The sequence below is a fragment of the Polyodon spathula genome, chromosome 6, assembly GCF_017654505.1.
Source record: "Polyodon spathula isolate WHYD16114869_AA chromosome 6, ASM1765450v1, whole genome shotgun sequence".
NCBI classification, from domain to species: domain Eukaryota; kingdom Metazoa; phylum Chordata; class Actinopteri; order Acipenseriformes; family Polyodontidae; genus Polyodon; species Polyodon spathula.
Window position 1 is genome coordinate 5,066,683 of NC_054539.1, and position 20,464 is coordinate 5,087,146.

At 37.7% G+C, this 20,464-nt stretch overlaps 1 protein-coding gene across 1 annotated transcript; it reads right to left on the minus strand.

The window, feature by feature from the left end:
• Nucleotides 1-907: 907 nt before the first annotated feature.
• On the minus strand, nucleotides 908-13,186 carry LOC121316716 (potassium channel subfamily K member 1-like). Its single transcript, XM_041251817.1, has 3 exons — nucleotides 12,564-13,186; nucleotides 4,903-5,298; nucleotides 908-2,491 (listed from the first exon to the last, which is right to left on the minus strand). Exons 1-3 carry the CDS (start codon nucleotides 12,916-12,918, stop codon nucleotides 2,226-2,228), a joined length of 1,017 nt encoding a protein of 338 aa, XP_041107751.1. The 5' UTR covers nucleotides 12,919-13,186; the 3' UTR covers nucleotides 908-2,225.
• Nucleotides 13,187-20,464: the final 7,278 nt, after the last annotated feature.

Below are 20,464 nucleotides of genomic sequence, written 5' to 3' on the forward strand. Positions count from 1 at the left end.
ATCATTTTAAAGTAACTGTAGCGAACACAATCATTTTTAAGTAACAATCAAACACAATCACTTTTAAGTAACTAGCGAATTAAGTAAATCTCACCTGTTTTGCACTTCCATTAGCAAGCGTGTCGAATGGAGAGATTAGAAAAAGGGAAGCAGTTGATCGGTTGATGACAGGAACTGTCACTGAAGCCATTAACCATTTATTTAACCGAGTGCAATACCAGTTTACTACAAAACTGGACATTTGAGAGTCAGATAACAAATGGAAGTACACAACATATAGCAACATATGGGATTAAGAGGTAAACCAGGGGTTAAACGGGTGCTCCCTTATAGAAGACACACACACACACACAAACATTCCTGTTTATGGTCAAACTCACCGTGATAGTGCAACACTTGGGTGAAGGATTTTCTGCTCATTGATTGTGATGTGTGATTCTTTTGTTTAACCCTTTTGTTTTGGCTCTGTGCGCTGTGTTTTTGATTGTCATTTTTATTTGTAAATTTAAAACATTTGCAGCTCTTCAGCTCAGAGACTCCTCCTTCCTACCTCCTGACCACCTTAGACACTCGGCTATCCTGTCACACATAGCAAAGTGTACACAAGCAGGGTAAGGCTTAGATAAGCATTGTAAAGGTATGAAGTATATTAAAAATGTGGCATTTACAAACCATGTGAACTGTGGTAAATATATAGTATAACCATACTGACACTGCAAAATTATTGTGGTAAACTTATCAGGGCAATTATGGCAAGATATTTTGATAACATATTCAGCAAAAAAAAAAAAAAAAAAAAAAACAGAATTCAGTGACTGTGCTCTAAATCTGTCATGCGCTATTAAAAACAAACATTTTATAAATAAAAAACACTTTATTTTAACTTTTCTTTTTCATTTACATAATTCACTTTCAATACAGTGTGTCTTTAATAAATACAGGCTCCTGATGACAACACATTTTTACAGCAATTATTATTATTATTATTATTATTATTATTATTATTATTATTATTATTTCGAAGAGCTGTGGTAACATTCTTGTGCTAAGTCACTCCCAAGAGAGAAATGTTTAAAAGGTGAAGTAGTAGTTCAAGCTTGACAGAGAAAACATAAGCTCCTCTCCAGCCCGGCTTCAGAGCTTGCAACAGAACTTGACCTTAAAAAACAAGACAGCTTTACAACAGATGTGTCTAGAAACTGCTACAGGAAAAAACAGGAAATATCAGTGGACAGTTTCACTTAATTATCCAATGGTATGATCATCATACATTTTTCATATCCCTTTTAATTCCTGCACTTATTGTAGCTTATTTATCTAGTGCTAATATAAACTGTTATTTAAAAAAAAAATAAAAATAAATAATAACCAAAAATTGCTAAGATACTTTGTAAAGGTAAAACCACAACAGCGCATGCACTGCTTTGTGATGTAGCCGTAAATGCAATGATATAGTGCATTATGTCATTGTGCTTAAATTCCCCTTTAAAGACTTACTAGTAAAACATTACCACACCAGCAGTTATATAAGCCCACAGTGTACATACCAGAACCCTAACGCTTTATGTCTATAACGCTAACATTCTAGGTTTTGAGGATAAATGTTTTCCCTTTATTTATATTTTACAGTATGTATTTCATTTTACAGTGAATACTGGTGCATTTCAGTAACATGCTGCAAGATTTTGCTAACCTTGTGCTACTCTACTTCTTAATAACCATTTACTTCCGTCCGTTGAAATCAGAAAAAAACTCTTGACATAGTCTGTTTTTAGTGATGCACGACCAGGGGCCAGCCCTTAAACTCTTTAGCAAAAGAATAAATGCTGGAATCTATTCAACTGATTTAACAATGCAGTACCTAAACACCACCATGGAGAACATGGAACGTCAACTATCCCCCTGTAAAGTAAAAACTATCCTCTTCATATCGTACACATAGACTGGAGAGCTGTCTCATTAAAATATTACATCATTCTCCCTTAAATCCCTTACATATCCCAAAGCTAGAATTTCAAGTATACAGTTAATGAATAAATGCGCAGGATATTAAACTTTTCACATGAGCTATTAGGCAAACAGTCATATTCATACACCCCCTCTCCCTTAAGAGTACAGGCACCGTTATTATCATTTGTTGACAGACTTTTTTTTTTTTTTTTCCAAAGAGGCATTAAAATAACAACTACTATGCAGCAGGCTGAACATTAATGTACAGAGGAATGCTATCTGTTAAGTGAAGAGAAGTCAGAGGCAGTGTAAGTTAATGGTGGTACATCCATAAAGGGCTCGTTTAATTTGTCCTCCCTCAAGGAAGCAGCTTGATCGGAGACGGAGGAGAACGAAAGGTGCTCGTGATCGATGATGTGGACGCGGTCCTCTGCTTTTTCCTTCTTCACGTAGAATATCTTCCGAAACCGCTTCAACTCTTGCAGTTCACAGAACGTCTCCAGAACTACCAACATCGCAATTAGACCCAGCATCAGATAAACTAAAAAAGGGAGAAAAAAAATTAGTACATAAATTTAATATTGGGACATAACTAAAATATATACTGTACAAGCAACCTCTTAAAGGACTTTAATTTATATGTTAGAACAAGTGTCAAACTGCACTAGCTACAACCATGAATTTTGAGATTATTAATGAATGCATTTGGTGTGATTAGATTTCTTTTTGGGGAATCACCCTTTTGACATGAGATAGGAACGAAAAAAGAAAGCAACTGTGGCAAAGTGGTTAACAGTGTGCAGGTGCAGGAGTGATGCGGTGATCAATAAACAGACAGACAACGATAATCCAGGTGCAATGGGGTTTTATTTTTATAATCCAAAGTCTGATAACAAAAACAGTAAACAGTTGGTCCTGAAATAATACTCCTGATATTTAAACACCCACACATAACACAAACACAATCACAAGTCCACAGTGAGTGCTATAGTGTTCGTGGTGCAAACATAGTTAATCGTGAACAATGTTGTCCGGGTAAGTGCTGGCCTTTTGCAACAGCTCCGGCTCGCATTAGCCATCTAATAACAGCAAACAAGCAGTTCTTTAGACACGACAAAAACAAACAAAAACACTCACGATAACAAAACAGGTTTTCCTTCCGTTTCAGCATTAACCATACAAAGGAACAGATCACTTCACTACGTCCCCTTTTGTACCGTCAATCATGTCCCCTTGTTTAACGAGTGCAACCGCTCCTCCAATCCGTGCCTGCCACATCGTTTCTCTTCCGGGTCGATGATTTAGTGTAACTTAGCTCTGCCCTCTTTCTAGATGGCTGACTTCAGCCTAACCCTGGGAACTGTCTGGCCATGCAGTCCAGGGCACTCTGTTCCCTTTACACAGTGCTCTCACAGGTCGGGAGGGAGATTTAATCACCAAGAATTATTCTGTCTGTCACATGAACCAATGGACAACGGTTTGTTCCAAAATCAGAAAAAAAGACCATCCTTATTTGCAATTTAATTAAAACATGCACAGAATTGTCTCTATTGTATAATATATATACAGTAATGCCTGCACTTGTGCACTTATGCACAATAAGTATGTTTCACTGTGACCTACATCAATTGAATGTACAAGTAAACATTGAGACATACTGTACTGGTGGAATATAGAAGTTCCTCCATGTATTGTATCATTTGTTTCTTCTTTTCAATTTACCTGAAAGTACATTTACTTTTCTATTATAGATCTCTTAATCTGGGCTATTTAAAGTAAATGTACACTAGTTTTAAACACAGATTAATAAGACAAGTGGAAGTTGTTTTAATAGTAAATCCTACTGTATTATGTAAAATACTCTTATTGCATACATGTGCTTTTAAATTAATAAAAACTGATTCATGTTTCACATTAATAGGTAGATTATTAAGTCTGAAAAACCTATACAATCACCTCTTCATGGGGAAATACCATTTTCCTGACACTAGGCCTAAGTACAGTATTTTAAATTTTAGACTGAAATTAGTTCTACAAGATACATCATACATTCTCACATTAGCATGTGTATGTGTACTGCTTGGTTTCTGCATTAAAAGCTCAAAAAGGGCATCCTTTGAGAAATCATAACTAAACTAGTATTTGTGAAAGAGCAGGGAGCCAGCTGACAGTGGATGCTTTTGCAGACTTCTTTTTGCAAGACCATCAAATGCTGTTCTCATCTCTTGCTTCCCTTTTAGACACTTTTTGCTTGACCATGTTATCAGCGACCTAAATGCTTGTGAACTACATCGCTCTAGATTGATAATATCTGCTGAAGGTAAATTCCCTACACCCATCACTACTCTATGCACTGTAATGTCACTTTGCTAGGGTTGCTGCACTTGCAAAACTAAAAAAGGAAAAAAAAGCAAAATAAAAAAGTGAATTAAAACTAAACAGTCAGTTAAAGATAAGCATGATTTGTATTTGCTTTAGCCTTTCTGATTCCCTAAAACTGATACAATTCCCTGCTTTCTTCAGTCCCTCTTCCCATATATCACAGGATCAGATTTCCTGGCTTCAGGTATCCCGGGGGACAGATTATCGAGGTGCACCTAGCCTTCAGAAGTTTTCCAAATAATGTTACAATGCTTAAAAAGGAGCATTTACAGAATTTCTTCCCGTAAGCCACATGTATATGTGTAAGACTAAACCCACTGTAGGACTGGGTTAAAGTTCCTATATTATGAAACACATTGGCTAGAATACTTTTTTTTTTTTCAGGAGTAACTTTAATAGTTACCAAATCAACTTGAAAACAGTGCAACCAACACCAAGATGTGAATAATAAAAACAGTTAATTTGCTACATCAGTTAATAGCGATCTGTACATGGCTATACAGATCTTTAGAACAGCATTGAAAATGCCAGTTCTCCAAATAAAACTCACCCTTTTCTTTTGTTACTTACATGTAATCCCGACTTTATAAAGCTGTCTGAACTTCTGATTGTAACCTTCCCCTGGCACGTAGTCTCCCAGACCGATTGTGCTGAGAGAGATGAAGCAGAAGTAGAAAGACTCCAAGAAATTCCAGTCATCTTCGAGAGAAGAGAACACTGATGCTGGGATGAAGAAAAAGCACAATGCAGTAACGAGGCCCAGTACCAAAGCATGGACCAGGGCGACCAGCTGCTCTGAAAAACCCCAGCGTGTATGAATGTATGTAACCGGACTCCTGGTGACGTACACCATGACACGCTGCACCACAGCCGTGAGAAACAGGAGGGTGAAAGGGATTCCGATCACAGAGTAAATTATACAGAAGGCTTTTCCTCCGTCCGAGAGAGGGACTGTGTGGCCATAACCTGAAATGGAGGGGGGAAAAAGCACAGTATTACTGAGGCAGTCAAAAAAACAGCATGACTAAATATTAATTGTTACCCTTAGAAATCTTGTGAGCAACCCCACAGCACAACCAAAATTATTTCAAACCCTCTAAGTTGAAATCAAAAATGGTAAATTCTGGCAGCCCAACTCCTTAAGTATGAGATAAGATTCCAAATTTAGTATCACTGTTGAGTTTGGGTGTGAGCAGACACATGGGACACAAACAGGTTTTATTGACCAGAGCTGGGATTGGCATATTCGTCTTGTATTAGAATTCCTTAACTATTCTCTTACACTCTCTACTTTTTTCCCCTCTCTCACCCAATAGTTTTCTGCATTTCGCAAACCTTTGTGTCGTGTGACGCACCTGTTATATACATAAGGGTAACACTGTGTTCATGGAGGTGAAAATCGTTTATTATGAGTCTCCATATAACATAGGGTTCGGTCTTGGCTCCACCTCCTGGTGATAAGGGGTAAAGAATTCTTAAGTGAATGTGTAGAGCTGGTTTACACGTAGCGACCAGATGGAGGCTAGCAAGCAAAGCCTGTCAGCTGAATTCTTTGGCATAACTGTCCCCTATGACCTGTTTACCTTCTTGTAACCCTGTCCCTGTTTGACCCTGACTGCATCCTCACCATTATTTATGTTAAACTACTGCTACCAAACTGGATAATTTTATTTTTTATTTTTTGTAAACCACAATTTCAATACAACCAACATAACATGTTTAAAAAAATAAATAAATAATAAGAGCATGTACATATATCCTGTACTACCAGAGTGTAATGTACTTCTTTATTTTGACCTGAATTGTCTTTGTTTTTCTGTTAATTCCCCAGAATCACTTGGTAAGATTTCACTTCATGTCATTTTATGCTTGGATTCAGATATGGTTGTAGAGATATGTTTGAAAGTGCCTTTGTTTCCGACAATAGGGTCTGAACATGTCATTCTTTTAAACAGATCACAAGCTGAAGTTACTGGCAATTACACTGATTTAGTACTATAGAGGACACTAAAATCTGAATTAACCCTGCCTGTCACCAAAATTGTTCATATTTTTGTCATTAGTTATAGGCTGAATTTTGTGCGCTAACTTACTGTCCTATTTTATCTGATACAGTAAATGTAACTTGATAGTGCAATGAAGTAGAAAATATAATGGATCTTCAGTAATAATCCCTAACATTCATAGGTTGTGCAGTTATTAACAATAAAATAATCATTTTTATATAGCACCTTTCATAGTGGACCACCATCACAAAGTGCTTTACAAGATACAAGACTAGGGTGTGTGAACTATGCATCAGCTACAGAATCACTTACAACAATGTGTCACCTGAAAGATGGAGCACAAGGAGGGGTTAAGTGACTTGCACACAGTGAGTCAGTAGCTGAGCTGGGATTTGAACCAGGGACCTCCTGGTTACAAGCCTGTTTCTTTAGCTACTGGACTACAAGCCACCTTAAATTGTTAGGATGGCATTTTGTAAATCATTGAAGCTACTGAACATAAAAGTTTAATGGTTTGCTAAACCATTCTCTGTGTATATTAACAACACACACATAAACAAATGCTGGTTTGCATGTGATTCATGATGCAAGCCTCTGTATGTTTTACCTTTAGGTTTGACCACTATGGAGTCATAAAGTGGAATTTGAATCTTGGAATGAAAATGAAAATATTAAACAAAAAATAATAATAAATACATAATAAATGATAAGTACGGCACAATATTGTACCGATAACATTTTCACAATTTCAGTTTAGAAATGCAATTCCACGGCTGTTTATTCCCAGACACAAATGGTCCACTTGGATTACTTTACCGTAACAAGCGCAAAGACATTTACCTCTAATAATCAATGTGCTTTGTTATAGAGTCCTTGAACCTGCTGAGTGGAAAGAAGCCTGCACAGAAAGCAACAGTGCACAGCCCCTGATTAATTACATCCCTGAAGTTGCTGACCTACATCTGTCCTTTCACTGGCCCCAAAGGTCCTCAGCAGCTTTTACACAACACACCAAACCTAAAGCTCCCTCTTGCACTTCTGCAGTCTTCATTTGAAAGAAATGATTTATAGTTGCTTTGTTACTTTTGAACTTAACCCTTTCTTACAATAACTGCTAGTCCTACAAAAAAGGTGGATGTAAATACAGCCACCATTTAAATGAAAATAGTATTAATCAACAACAGAGAGAAAAGTTACTTGAACAATATTTTATGAAAGGAGAAAACAAGCAACAACTGAAGACTTCTCACACATCAGTACAATGGAGGAGTTGTTCATTTGTTGTTTGGTAACTTTATTTGGTGCATTTTTCCTTTCTAAATTTCACATCTTTATATGGCAGCTCACTGTATTCTAACTTGAATGCTTTTGCATAAGTTTAGCTGATCAATTGCGTTGCTTGTGTTTTCATTCACTCCCATATTCTGAAGTATAAATGTGCATACTTATTCCACCAACAACATCAATAACAGAATTATCTTCATCGTCATATTTACATGTGTTAACTTTATTACTGCATACATGTTCAACAGTTTGGGGTCTGTTCTAAACCCAGGCGTAGGCTTAAATGCATGATTTTTATGTGAGAATGTGGCTGAAATTGAAGAAACCGTGGACCTTGATTGGTGGGAACAGAGCTGTCCAATTGCTGTGTCTCCAGAACAAAACAGGAAACCAGTTTGAAGTAGGCTGAAATTCTGAAAATCCACCAAAATAAATGCAGAAGTGTTGAACAGTATACCTTCAAAATAGATCCTCAGACATGTATTGAGAGCAGCGTAGTCAGGGAAACCTCTCTAGAGAACAATATGAGCGTTATCATGATGGAAACTGATTTATTTGTTTTAGTTTGGCTGCTGAAAATGCAATGCAATACACAATGAAGGTGGAAATGTAACTCTGCATGCAAGCTAGTAATTAACATAATTGATTTAAATATACATGTTACCAATTAGTTGAAACTAAAAATCCTTACTTCTATACATGCTGCATACATTCTATACATCTTGTCTAACTCTTCAATAAATAATTGCATGCACAAAAGGCACGTTTTTGAATTGTTTCTCTCTGGCAAGCAGATTTCTTTTGCTGGTCTGATATGAAAAATTAGCCTTTGGGGTGACTGCATCACTATTGATCTCTTAAGTGACTGAAGTCTTTTGTTGTTGTTGTTGTTATTGTTGTTGTTGTTGTTGTTGCGTATAGTGTATTTTGTATCAGCTACCACCTGTACAACATTCACCATGCATTGGGGCATAGGGGACTTTTCTGAGTACTGCCATTTGTTACATGTAAAGTATTCCAAGATTATCCCACTGCTTATATCTGCAGTATTACAAATATAAGGTCATGATCCATTTGAAGTAATGGCTTAATGGTACATGGTACATAGTAAGAAAATCTTTAGCCGGATCTGTTTTCAATGCGTTAAAACCTGCATCGAGAACAGATGGAATCTGTCCACTGTCACTTTTCCTTTTTGTAATGGAGAATAGAAAACTTTTCCTTTAAATCAGATTTTTTTTTTTTTTTTTTCTCAAAGTAATTAGATTGGAGCGCATTACTGCGCTTTCCATCCACTTGTTGAGGGAGTTAATAAGTTACTTTCTAAAATTACTATAAAAATACTAACAAGGGCGAAAAAAATTGTTTTCCATCCACAGCAAATTCTAGCGAGTCAAAAGGAATTCCCTTTGATGTTTTGTGATGTCACAGCCTAATTTGCATGTGTCGTTACTTTTTCAGGTTATTCGCAAGAAATATACTCGCTAGATGATTTTCCATATATTTTTTTTTTTTTTTAATTAAAAAAATCAATGAACCTTGGCCCTGCTACCACACATGCAGTTCACAAAACCATCAATAAAACGTACATCCCGCATGGCAATAACTATAAATAAATATAAAATGAACGCTCTTATTAAGAAAAAAAAAAAAAAAAAAAAAAACAGTTTTTAACTTAATTTTAAAGCTGAGGGTACACAGAGCCACTTTGTTGCTTGGAACTTGGTTTCAGGAGACTAGGTATCAGGCCACTACACGATGCACCATTTTCAAACTGTAGATGAATAAAAAACAGAAAAATGAAGAACTAACAATATGTTCAGTTTTCCAATTTCTGAAAACTGGAAAAAATAGAAATAATTAAAAATTGGAGGGAAAATGTAATGAGCCGATATCTAGAAAGCACAGGGTAAAAATAAATCTATGGTGCAAATATTTGGAACGCTTCATTTTGCTTAAGTTTACAACTATTGTGAACAAAATAAATATATAATATGCAAATGATGAGCGGCTCAGCTCTTACTAACTCCAGTCCATGTCATCTGGTAACCTGCCTGTCCCTGGGGCTGTTTTTCAGTTTGGAAAGTAACTAGTAATAAGTAAGTAAAATTGAATAGCACGTGAAAATCAATAGCATGGTGTAGAAATGAACAGCAAGCTAGAAAAATCAATAGCAAGCTGTAGAAACGAACAGCAAAGTAGAAAAATGAATAGCAACCTGGAATAGCGAATAGCAAGCTGGAATTGCGAACTGCAGGCTTGAATAACGAGCTGGACTAAAGTGAGCGTTAATAGCGAACTGCGAACCGCTTATTCACCAACGGTAACGTCAACCTAGGACTTCTGTATCCTGATGTATTCAGGATACAGAAGTCTATTGTTGTTTTTGGTCACGCTACCTGCTACCGTTACAAATGCAGAAAGATGTTTGTGTTGTTGTTAAAAAGCTCCACAGCGTACGGACTGTTAATGAAATGGCGAGTAAGTGTAATGCTATTTATTTATACAGTACAGCATATAGCCATATCAACACATGCGCAGACACACACACACACACATATATTGTTTAATATGCCCACCCAAAGAGCGGTAAAATTTGTATTCCTTCGCACGACCATATAGGTGTGAAATAAAATGTCGCTGTGAGTAAAAAATAAAACCACCTCTAGCGAGCGAGTTTGTCGTGCGAGCAAAAAACATTTTCCATAGCGTTTGTCACGTATATTTTCTTATTTGCATAAGTTTTACTGAGCTTAAAAGTTGGATGGTAAAAGGCCTACAGATAGAGTCACAATATGATCTATAAACGCACCGCTGCTGCCAGCAGCAAATACAAAATGACTGGACTTCATTTTTTTTAAATACTCAAACGTACCTCTCTGGGCTTTACAATGCTTGCCTGTACTTTAGCACACCTTCAGTATGCTTTTTTATACTTTGATATGCTTTTACTATGGTAAACTTTCGTAAGAGTTAACTCAGAGTCTCCCTCTTTTATTCTGCAACTTCTATGGCCTCAGTACTGTAACCAGTTGCCCTGTGGCCTGTGGCATTCCAACTTTCATACAATATATGGTATTTAACCACGAAATGTGAGAAATACAGTGACTGTGAAACACGGCCAACCGAATTGAGCTCTGTATTTAACACGGGTCTACATGCCGGCATGTCTAGTATGGCTGAGTAATTTAAACAAAACGTCAAGATGAAATCAGAATGGCATGACTTAGAATGAGCCAAACAAATAAGTAGGAGAGGCAGTCTGGTACTCTATTTCACATTTACTTAGAAACCAGTAACATGTTCGCAAAACAAACTGGAGCATATTCATCTGTACTTCACCAATGGTTTTTATGATGGCAATATTACAAAATATATGCAAAAATCCATACAAGTATGGCTTGGTTTAAGTGCGAAGACTTGTATTCTAGATAACATACAGTATTAATTTCTTAACTAGAGCATGTGATCAAAATGTAAGCTGCTTCTCCAAAGTCTCAAAAGAATTGTTATAATTAAAAACAACAACGTCACACTTTCACTGCAGTATTTGTTAGCGTTTCAGTACAACTCACAATTAAATAGAGGTAGCAAATAAATGTCAACACAAAAACGTGCAAAACCTGTAAAACGTTTAGCACTTCTTCAAAGAGTAAAAACGTTTAGCACTTCTTCAAACAGTAAAAAGTTTAGCACTTCTTCAAACAGTAAAAACCCTTAGCACTTCTTCACACAGTAAAAACGATTAGCACTTCTTCACACAGTAAGGCCTGGGCGCTGATTCTCTTCTTTTTTGTCAAATGCTTTATTAACACAACAAATTATTTTAATTGAATATCATGAGACAAAGAAAAAGAAAAGTAAATGTACCTTCAGTCTTTTTCAACTTGTCCAACAAATCTATGCGTTAAATAAACAAAACAAAAGGAAGTTAACTAATTGGTTATCTGAGTACAAAGAAAAAAAAGAGTAAGACATCTTTTAAAATAACATGAATCTTTCAAATTAGTAAAGGTTGCCAGGTGTCCAAAATTTGCAGGGTTTTCAATATTCCTAGGTTAGCTATTCCTTTTTTTTCGACATATCCATTCAAACAGATTTTTTAAATAAAGCTGAGTTTACTTGCTTTTGTGTTCCTTAATTTAGTAATTGCATAGACAATATGTGCCTATATGTGTCAATGCTATAAAAATATTTATTAAAATTAAAGGTTAAGTTTAGACCATTCCCATTTTTTAATGTTAAACTTCCCTAACAGAATAATACAATTAATAATGTAATTAACTCCTATTCTGAAAGCTTGGCTAAAGTAACACACTGTATCTTTGATATCCAAAAGAATGAACTAAGCAGTATTTAAAAAAATAAACAGGTCCATCAGTTCAGTTCAATGAGTAGACCGGTAGCTAAAGATATTTATTTTGAGAAATAAATATCTTCCTTAATGTTTATTATTACATCTCCGATCCAAAACATGTAACGTTTATAACAAAAGAGGGGATTGCTTTACCTGGCCTAAGGAAAAAAAAATACTTTGAGTTGATGTAACAAGGTATACGGCACAGAGTTACAAACCAAGTGTTTGTAATCATCTGTACTAATAGAAAGATAGATTTACGTATAAGATCTTGACTAGAACAGATCTCTTCCAACAAATCGGGCGTTGCGTTCTTTGACAGACTGGTCATATTCACAGGTTAAACATTCCACGATGCACTCGCTCACTAGATGGCAGCACCCACGAAATTCAACACTACCGCATTAAAACACTCGGCATAAACAGCAGAGCACCAGCCCCGGCGACTATGTGTATTTAACTCAACGGGAATAAAAGGATTTATGAATTAAGCATATTTATATTACAGTGATGGTGGTGATCACATTACCGTGTTTTTTTTTTTTTTTTTTTTTTTTTAATATGCTCAACGCAAGATCGCATACCTGTAGTGGACAGGACAGTGCTAGCAAAGAACAAAGCCGAGGTGAAGTCCCAGTTCCAGTTAGCTGTCGCGTTGTTCAGCACCGAAACCCCGTAGTTGCTGGCCTCCAGTACCTTCCCCAAGAACTCTTCGAGCCTCTCTTCTGAAAGGCATTCGTTCTCCTGCAAAAACTGCCTCTTCGCGTTCCTCAGGTCCTGCCTGAGCAGGTCCTCATAAGGCAGCTCGACCGAGGAGAAAACCATGGCCCCGAAGATTAAGTACAGTACATAGCCGAGGACCAGAAAAAAGAAATACCATGCCGATGTATTGCTTTGTATCAGCCGTACACACGAGTTACTGGCTAGAGATTGTAACATCTTACAGCGCTTAATTAAAAACAAGTAGAACGGTTTCCCCTTAATGATATTCTGTTTTGTCCTGACCGTCTACAGGGACTGTGTTATATATTAATATAAACGCTATAATCCCGCCAAGATTAGTTTGTATGGTCTGGCTTTGTTTTTCTTCTCTCTCCCTTCCCTTTTCTCTGTCACTGAACATTCATTGCTTTTTTCAGAAGCTGATGTGGCAATGACTTCACCCTGTATGTGACGTTAACAGCTTTACACACACCCCAGGTAACCGCACCAGCAGGAAGCAAGTAATGCTGAGCCCTCCTTAGCGACCAATGGCAATGCAAAGACGCAGAAGCTGCTTGTTATGATGTCATACTGCTGTTAGAAGAGTTTCTTGCTGTTCAAATACCCACGCTTGTGTGTACTTGCCTATTGTATGTACTCTGATAATGTAAAGTTTATACATGATTGATAAGAGGCAACTTATGAGATACTGTATCCGTATTTATTTAAACTACTTTATAGCTGTAAGCCTTATTTTTTTTATTTTATTTTTTTTGCTGTATTAAAGTTTTTAACCCGTTTTATTATTTTGCAATACTAGGGATATTTTAATGATTTAACTGACAAATACTACATTATTTGCTGTTCATAAATTCACATCATTATATGATACGTAATAGACAATAGTCATACAGCAAAGTATTACAATTAACTTTTTCAAATAGAGTTAAAAATAAAAAATGTCAAGATAAAAAATAAAAAATGTAAACTTCATGCCCCACTAACGTCAATGCTGTGCAATATTTATATTTGATCCTGCTTAAGTTTAGAGAAAGGGAAAGTGGTAATTAAATTAATCTAAAATGTAAACAACTATTTATTTGGCAGTAGGTTGGTACATAGTATAATCATATAAAGTACTACCAGCTAATCTCAGCCTATGGCTTACTCAGCCTGGGGTTGCTGTACACAACTTTCCTGATGGAAATTCCAGCACTGCTATGAACTGGTGGTGGAGCTGGTGATTGGTTTTCAACCAGTCCTGCTGGTTCAAGACACTGTAGATTGGTGAGCTGGTTCAGGAAAATACAACTGTCAAGTAAATTGCATGCTTTCTACATTCTTAAATTAATTAAAATTACTGTAAATCTAGCATGTTGGGGTTTTATAGCTGTAGTATTTCAGTTGAGGACGAGCGACTAAGAGGGGGGCTGTGTACAGTGATCCGGGCACCGTTCTGTGTCTGCTGGACTTGTATGTTGTCCTGTTTCTTTGTCTTGTCTGTCTTGTCCTGTGTACATGTTACATGTATTTTACGGGGGCAACCACGTCACCAAGAATGGAAGAAGAGCAGGGATAGACCTGGTTGGTCAGTCTGGGTAAGGTGGGCGGGAGCAGCAGGGGGGGGGGGGGGGGGGGGGGTATAAGTACCACCTACGCAGGAATGTGAGGAGGATGAAAGCTGAATGAAAGAGAGGTAGAGTGGGAGGGTTCAGGTGCGGAGCCCGGGGGGAGACGGCCTGTGAGATGGGGCCTGTGGGAGACTGGTAGAGGAAGGGGCCTGGGAGTGAGACTGGGGTAGAGTGAGTGAAGGAAGGAGTTAGGGTTTTATTCTGTTTGTGACGTGTTCTTGGCCTGAACAAGGACCGTGTTAATTTCACCAATAAATTGGTTATTCCTTGCACCCTGGCAACATGTCTGTCTTCTGCTTTCACCTCCGAGGGCACAGTTCATTACAATACTATAGGTGCTGTAATAAGTAAATTACTATCCTAATGTGGGCCTGCACATCAGCAGTTAGTGTCAGTTATTTACTGAGTCCTTGAAATCACTAAAAACGGGAAGAAGCTCTGCAAATGCAAAATATTCCTTTTTAAGACTGTAATATTTTACTGTTTAGATGAATGAGATCACCACTAATGTGTCGATTTAATCTAAAAGGAATGCTAACGAGTGGGATAAGTTCCTCCAAGTGAAAACGAAACTCTTATCTGGATGTACATTGAACATGATAATGTTTTCAAGCCGAGATAAATCAGTCTCTCGTATGCAAAGGCACAAGGGGTACGTTTGATAAATCCACTATACTGGTTTATCAGGAAGTGGTTTCAAGTGCAGGTCCAGGAAGTGGTTGCTAGGTTGTTTGTGTCTGTTTTGTTTCCACTACCCAACTGCAGGTCCCTGCAGTACTTCTTGCAGTATGAACTTACATAAACTTGATACGCCACTTTTTGTCTATTTATTTGTGGTCTGTTAACTACTGATATGAAAAGCTCTGAAAGTCAAATAAAGAAACAACTAGATTTGTGTGTGTGTGTGTGTGTGTGTGTGTGTGTGTGTGTGTGTGTGTGGTGTGGGTGTATAGATATATATATATATATATATAAAATATATATATATATATATATATATTGTAATACAGCAGGGAGGGGGTTAAAAGTCCTCCCTGCTAAAAACATGTGCGTATGCACATTTTGTTAATTGTTTTATTATTAATTATCCCCTGCACCTGGCTAGCTATTGTTAAATTAAACCCAGATGCAGGGTATTTATAGAGAGCAGCCAGTCTGTTCGGGGCTGCTGTGAGTGAAGAGCCCGGTTGCGGCAAGGCAACCGTAAAGTGTCGTGGTGCCGAAAGGGTACGTGGGCGTGTGTGCATACGTCTTTTTGTGAACCGGTAAACAGGTTAGCTGTCGGGTCCTGTGTTAGTTAGGTTCCGGTGTGTTAGTTAGTGCTCTGAATAGGAGCTAGGTGTTTTGTTTTGTTTATTTTGTTTGTTTTGTTATGGTATCCCACCACTGCCACCATATGTAATAGATTGCACAACTCACATCGTTCGTTGCCCCTTTAATAATAGACCCCGGACACAAGAAATTGAGTTTAAGCGCTTACGCGCTATTTTTAATACACAAAATACAAACAAAATAAACAAAACAAAACACCTAGCTCCTATTCAGAGCACTAACTAACACATCGGAACCTAACTAACTCAGGACCCGACAGCTAACCTGTTTACCGGTTCACAAAAAGACGTATGCACACACGCCCACGTACCCTTTCGGCACCACGACACTTTACGATTGCTTTGCCGCAACCGGGCTCTTCACTCACAGCAGCCCCGGACAGACTGGCTGCTCTCTATAAATACCCTGCAACTGAGTTTAATTTAACAATAGCTACCAGGTGCAGGGGATAATTAATAATAAAACAATTAACAAAATGTGCATACGCACATGTTTTTAGCAGGGAGGATTTTAACCCCCTCCCTGCTGTATTACAATATATATAGACGCGCACACGCGCACACACACACACACACACACACACACACATACACACAGTGCCGAGAAAGTTTGTGAACCCCAATGATAATTATGGAAATTCCATGTTTTACCATGATAGCCTTCTTGAATCAAAACTGGTCTTTTCTTAAATATCTAATAGGGTTTATATTAATCAATTCTATGCCTTTTGAAACAAAATGATGTATGAATTAGACCAACAATGGATAATTAAGATTCAGAGTATGTGAAAAAGTAAGTGAACCCCGGGTTTTATGAGCTCAATTAAGGGGACAATTAGAATAAGGTGTTTAAATAATTAGGCACATCTTCAGGGGTGAGTTTGGGAGGCCCCACCCGATATAAAGATCAGAAACTGTGAGTTTGGTCATGCCACGATCAAAATAAATCTCTGAGGACCTCAGAAAAACAGTTATTGATGCTCATCAGTCTAGAAAGGGCTGCAAAACCATTTCTAAGGAATTAAGGCTCCACCAATCCACTGTCAGACAGATAGTCTACAAATGGAGAATGTCCAAGACCAGTCATTCTACCCAGGAGCTGTCGTCCTACCAAAACCTCTCAAAGAACAAACCGGAAAATCATCAAGGAAGACACAAAAAACCCCAGAGTAACATCCAAGGATCTGTAGGCCACTCTCACCTTGGCTAATGTGAGTGTTCATGACTTAACTATCAGAAAAAGACTGAATAAGAATGGTGTTCATGGAAGGATAGCCAGGAGGAAACCACTGCAGTTTGCCAAAGAGCACATAGATAATCCACAAGACTTCTGGAACAATGTTCTCTGGACAGTCAAACGTAGACCTTTTTGGCCTCAATGAGAAACGTTATGTTTGGTGAAAATCAAACACTGCATTCGAACAGGAAAATATCATCCCAGCCATCAAGCATGGTGGTGGGAGTGTGATGGTTTGGAGCTGCTTTGCTGCCTCAGGACCTGGACGGCTTGCCATCATTGACACAACCATGAATTCTGCATTGTATCAGAAGATTCTAGAGGAGAATGTCAGGCCATCCATCCGTGAGCTGAAGCTGAACCGAAAGTGGGTCATGCAGCAAGACAATGATCCTAAACATACAAGTAGGTCTACAAAAGAATGGCTGCAGAAGAAGAAATGTTGTGGCAGGATCTGAATCGAGCTGTCCACGCAAGGAAGCCCTCAAATGTCACGGGTTAAAACAGTTCTGTAAGGAGGAATGGGCCAAAATTCCTCAAAACCCATGTTAGAGACTGACCAACAGTTACAGGAAACGCTTAGTTGAAAGTATTGTCATGCTTCCCAACACGGTGGTGGTCACCAGTTACTGAAATTTCCAGTTTATGAAAGAGTGTTTGCTGGTCCACACAGGGAACTTACAACGTGTTAGAAACACCTTGTGGATTACAACTTTTGGACAAGGTAACTAAAATGCTTTTGTGGTCATTTGGTTTTAATCAGGTAGAACTTTATCTATGATTAGGACTTAGATTCAATGAATAACATTTTAAGGTACAATGCTGGAAAATCCACAAAACTTCTCGGGGCAGCTGTATTCTTGTGGTCGGTACCTCGTCACTTCCACTTAGAAACCAAGCGATTGTGATGGGTGAAGAAAATGTTGGTGGTACCTCTGTCAATCGAACCCACAGCGGTGTTTGAATGCTATAAAGACAGTAGTGAAGGGGAAACTTTGAAAAAATTAATTCAACATGCGACTTTGGACAACACAAGGACAGCCCTGTTCCAGTCTATAAAGCCTATGGCAATTACAGCGGTTTATGAACACAACAGTAGCCTATAATATATTCAATGCAAGCGACAACAATTAACTAAATAAAAATAATAATAATTTAAATCCACTTGAGACATGTACAATGACATGGACAGCCTGTCAGATGTCATTAAGGAAAGTGCAGTGATGTTATCGGCTCCAAATTTCAAAGACTGTCCCTACAAGCTCCCAGCCGATGCTTGGGTAAATGACCAAACGAAATGGCCCGAGGTGCAGTTTACAGACATCTACCTCAGAGACACCAGGTGTGTTAGTTATAATAGATTGTATTATAGTACATAGGAGGCCTACCTGTCAACACTGAGCTTCCAAAAGAGGGGAGTTTTTTTGGAAACTGAAATGTCTTGAATACTGTAATCGATTTTATCGGCTACTGGATTAATTAATCGATAACGTGCTTCTGCCACCACCTTTGCAACTGGAGGGTCCAGAATCAATTCATATAAATTTACTATAAAAGGAGGCAAGAATGGGAAAATCACATAAAAACATACCAGGAGCAGCACAAGGCAGGGCTCATTGTTTATTAATACACAGTTAGTTAAATCCGGGGAATTAGTGATCCCAAAACCACATAGTCAATTAAATATCAGTCTAGTATGTGAGGAAATACAAACAAACATGTAGGCGTATGTAAAGTCATGGAATGAACAGATAGTACCAGACAACATTGTGAACAATTATTTACAAATATAAAGTATGTATTTCTTATGAAGCACACAGAGATGAGGAAAAAGTCTGAAGATGAAAAGAATATGAAAAGAACACACACACACAGAAAACATGAATAAAATATGAGCCTTCTTCCAGGGATTCATAAGGGAAATCATTTGGTTCATAGAATATATAAATACATAAATGCAAATTCTATTTTTCACTGAGTCGACTGTAACTTTGTTCCTTCGAGGTGTCATAAATTCCAAAAAGTTTTGATAAACAGAGGAGCAAAACTTTGGATGAAAATAAATCACTGAAGACTCCACTGAGTGCTTGAATCATTGCATTTGTAACAACCTTTCCAAGAAGTACTGCAACAGAGGAATACATTCAGAATGACTGGGTGTGAGGCGCCTGGTGTCCATCATTCACACTAACCTACTGATTGCTAAATATACTGCTAATAAACTCAAACCTTATTGCTGCTTTTATAATGCTCCAAATCCAGTCGCTATCCAACAAGCAATCAAACAAACCACTGAATCATTATGTAAAATTATTATGACAAAATGCCTGAACTTAAGACTATCAGAAATAGAATATTGAAGGACAGAGCTTATATTTACATTGCTTTGAAAAACTTATCTGCTGTTGCCACTCAAAAGAATATTGGTAAAGCTATATATATCAAATACATGATTGGATCAATTTATGCTGACTCACAGTAATTATATATTCCCAATCTCTTGCACCACATTTTTTAAAATCCTTATTTCCTCTGTCTTTCTCTTTTTGATGCCCTGTTACCTAAAATAGCAACTGCCTCTGAGCCTCCTGCAATTGTGTGACATTAATTGGGAATTTGAGATTCCTAGGAGCATTACTTGAACATTAGAACTCAGTCAATGTCACACCAAAAGCAATACTTCACTTAACAAAGTCTGTAATAACAATACCTAACTCTAAAGCTAACCCTATCACTACCCCTAACCCTAACCCTAACCCTAACCCTATCCCTATCCCTATCCTTAACCCATAGCTAACATAATGTATTATATCTTAACTCTGACCTAGGCAATTGCATACATTCCACATTTAAATCGAGGGGGGGGGGGGGGGGGCTGGGGGGTGTGCAAATTCATTATTTTTTGTAAGCTTTTCAAATAATGGTTTTAGCAGTCTGCCTGAGACTGTGTATAGGTCTATCTATTCCAATAGACAATCTTTCTCCCTGGGTATCTAACACAGATAAAGATTACTAGTGAAAGACTAGTAAATGAGCAGCTGACTGATTCATTAGCCCTTCTGGTTCAGGTCATGAGTGAAATGAGCTTGGTAGCCTCGAGCTAGTCCCTAGTGACTACGCGTTGAATACCATGGATTGAGGTGCATGACACACTGGCACTGTGCTCGACTGTAGGTAGTGCCATCACTGTGCACCTTTTAGGAGTTTTAATTCAAGCAAATACAGTATCTGCTTTCTTCTTCTGTTTGGGATTATTTTTTAGTTCCAATGATGGGGTTCCGGGGGAGGGGCGCACCCCACATTTGTAAGTAGTGTTTATTTTTGTGATTTTATTCTCCGTTACATTTATTCCTTTATAGATGTCCCAGGAAAGAGTTCATTTTGAGCCTTAATAATCTGTTTAACTTGCATGTGAATGCAGCTGTTTAACCTAACTCCTCCTGTATTTAAGCCTGACCTTTTGTGCTGCAGTTAGTTCTGCTTTGGACTCCTGGAGAGAGGGGAGCTACCTGCTCTGCTATATAGAGCTATTCTGTTAGACTCCTAATAGACAACTTTTATTTTCGTATGGCTAAAAGTATTTC

Bases quoted from the DNA above. Each gene is read 5' to 3' on its own strand.
- LOC121316716 (XM_041251817.1), bottom strand. From the start codon at position 12,918: ATGTTACAATCTCTAGCCAGTAACTCGTGTGTACGGCTGATACAAAGC. The intron at 5,299-12,563 runs GTATGCGATCTT...CCTCCATTTCAG, and splicing joins CACTGTCCTGTCCACTACAG to GTTATGGCCACACAGTCCCT. The intron at 2,492-4,902 runs GTAAGTAACAAA...TCCCTTTTTTAG, and splicing joins TTATAAAGTCGGGATTACAT to TTTATCTGATGCTGGGTCTA.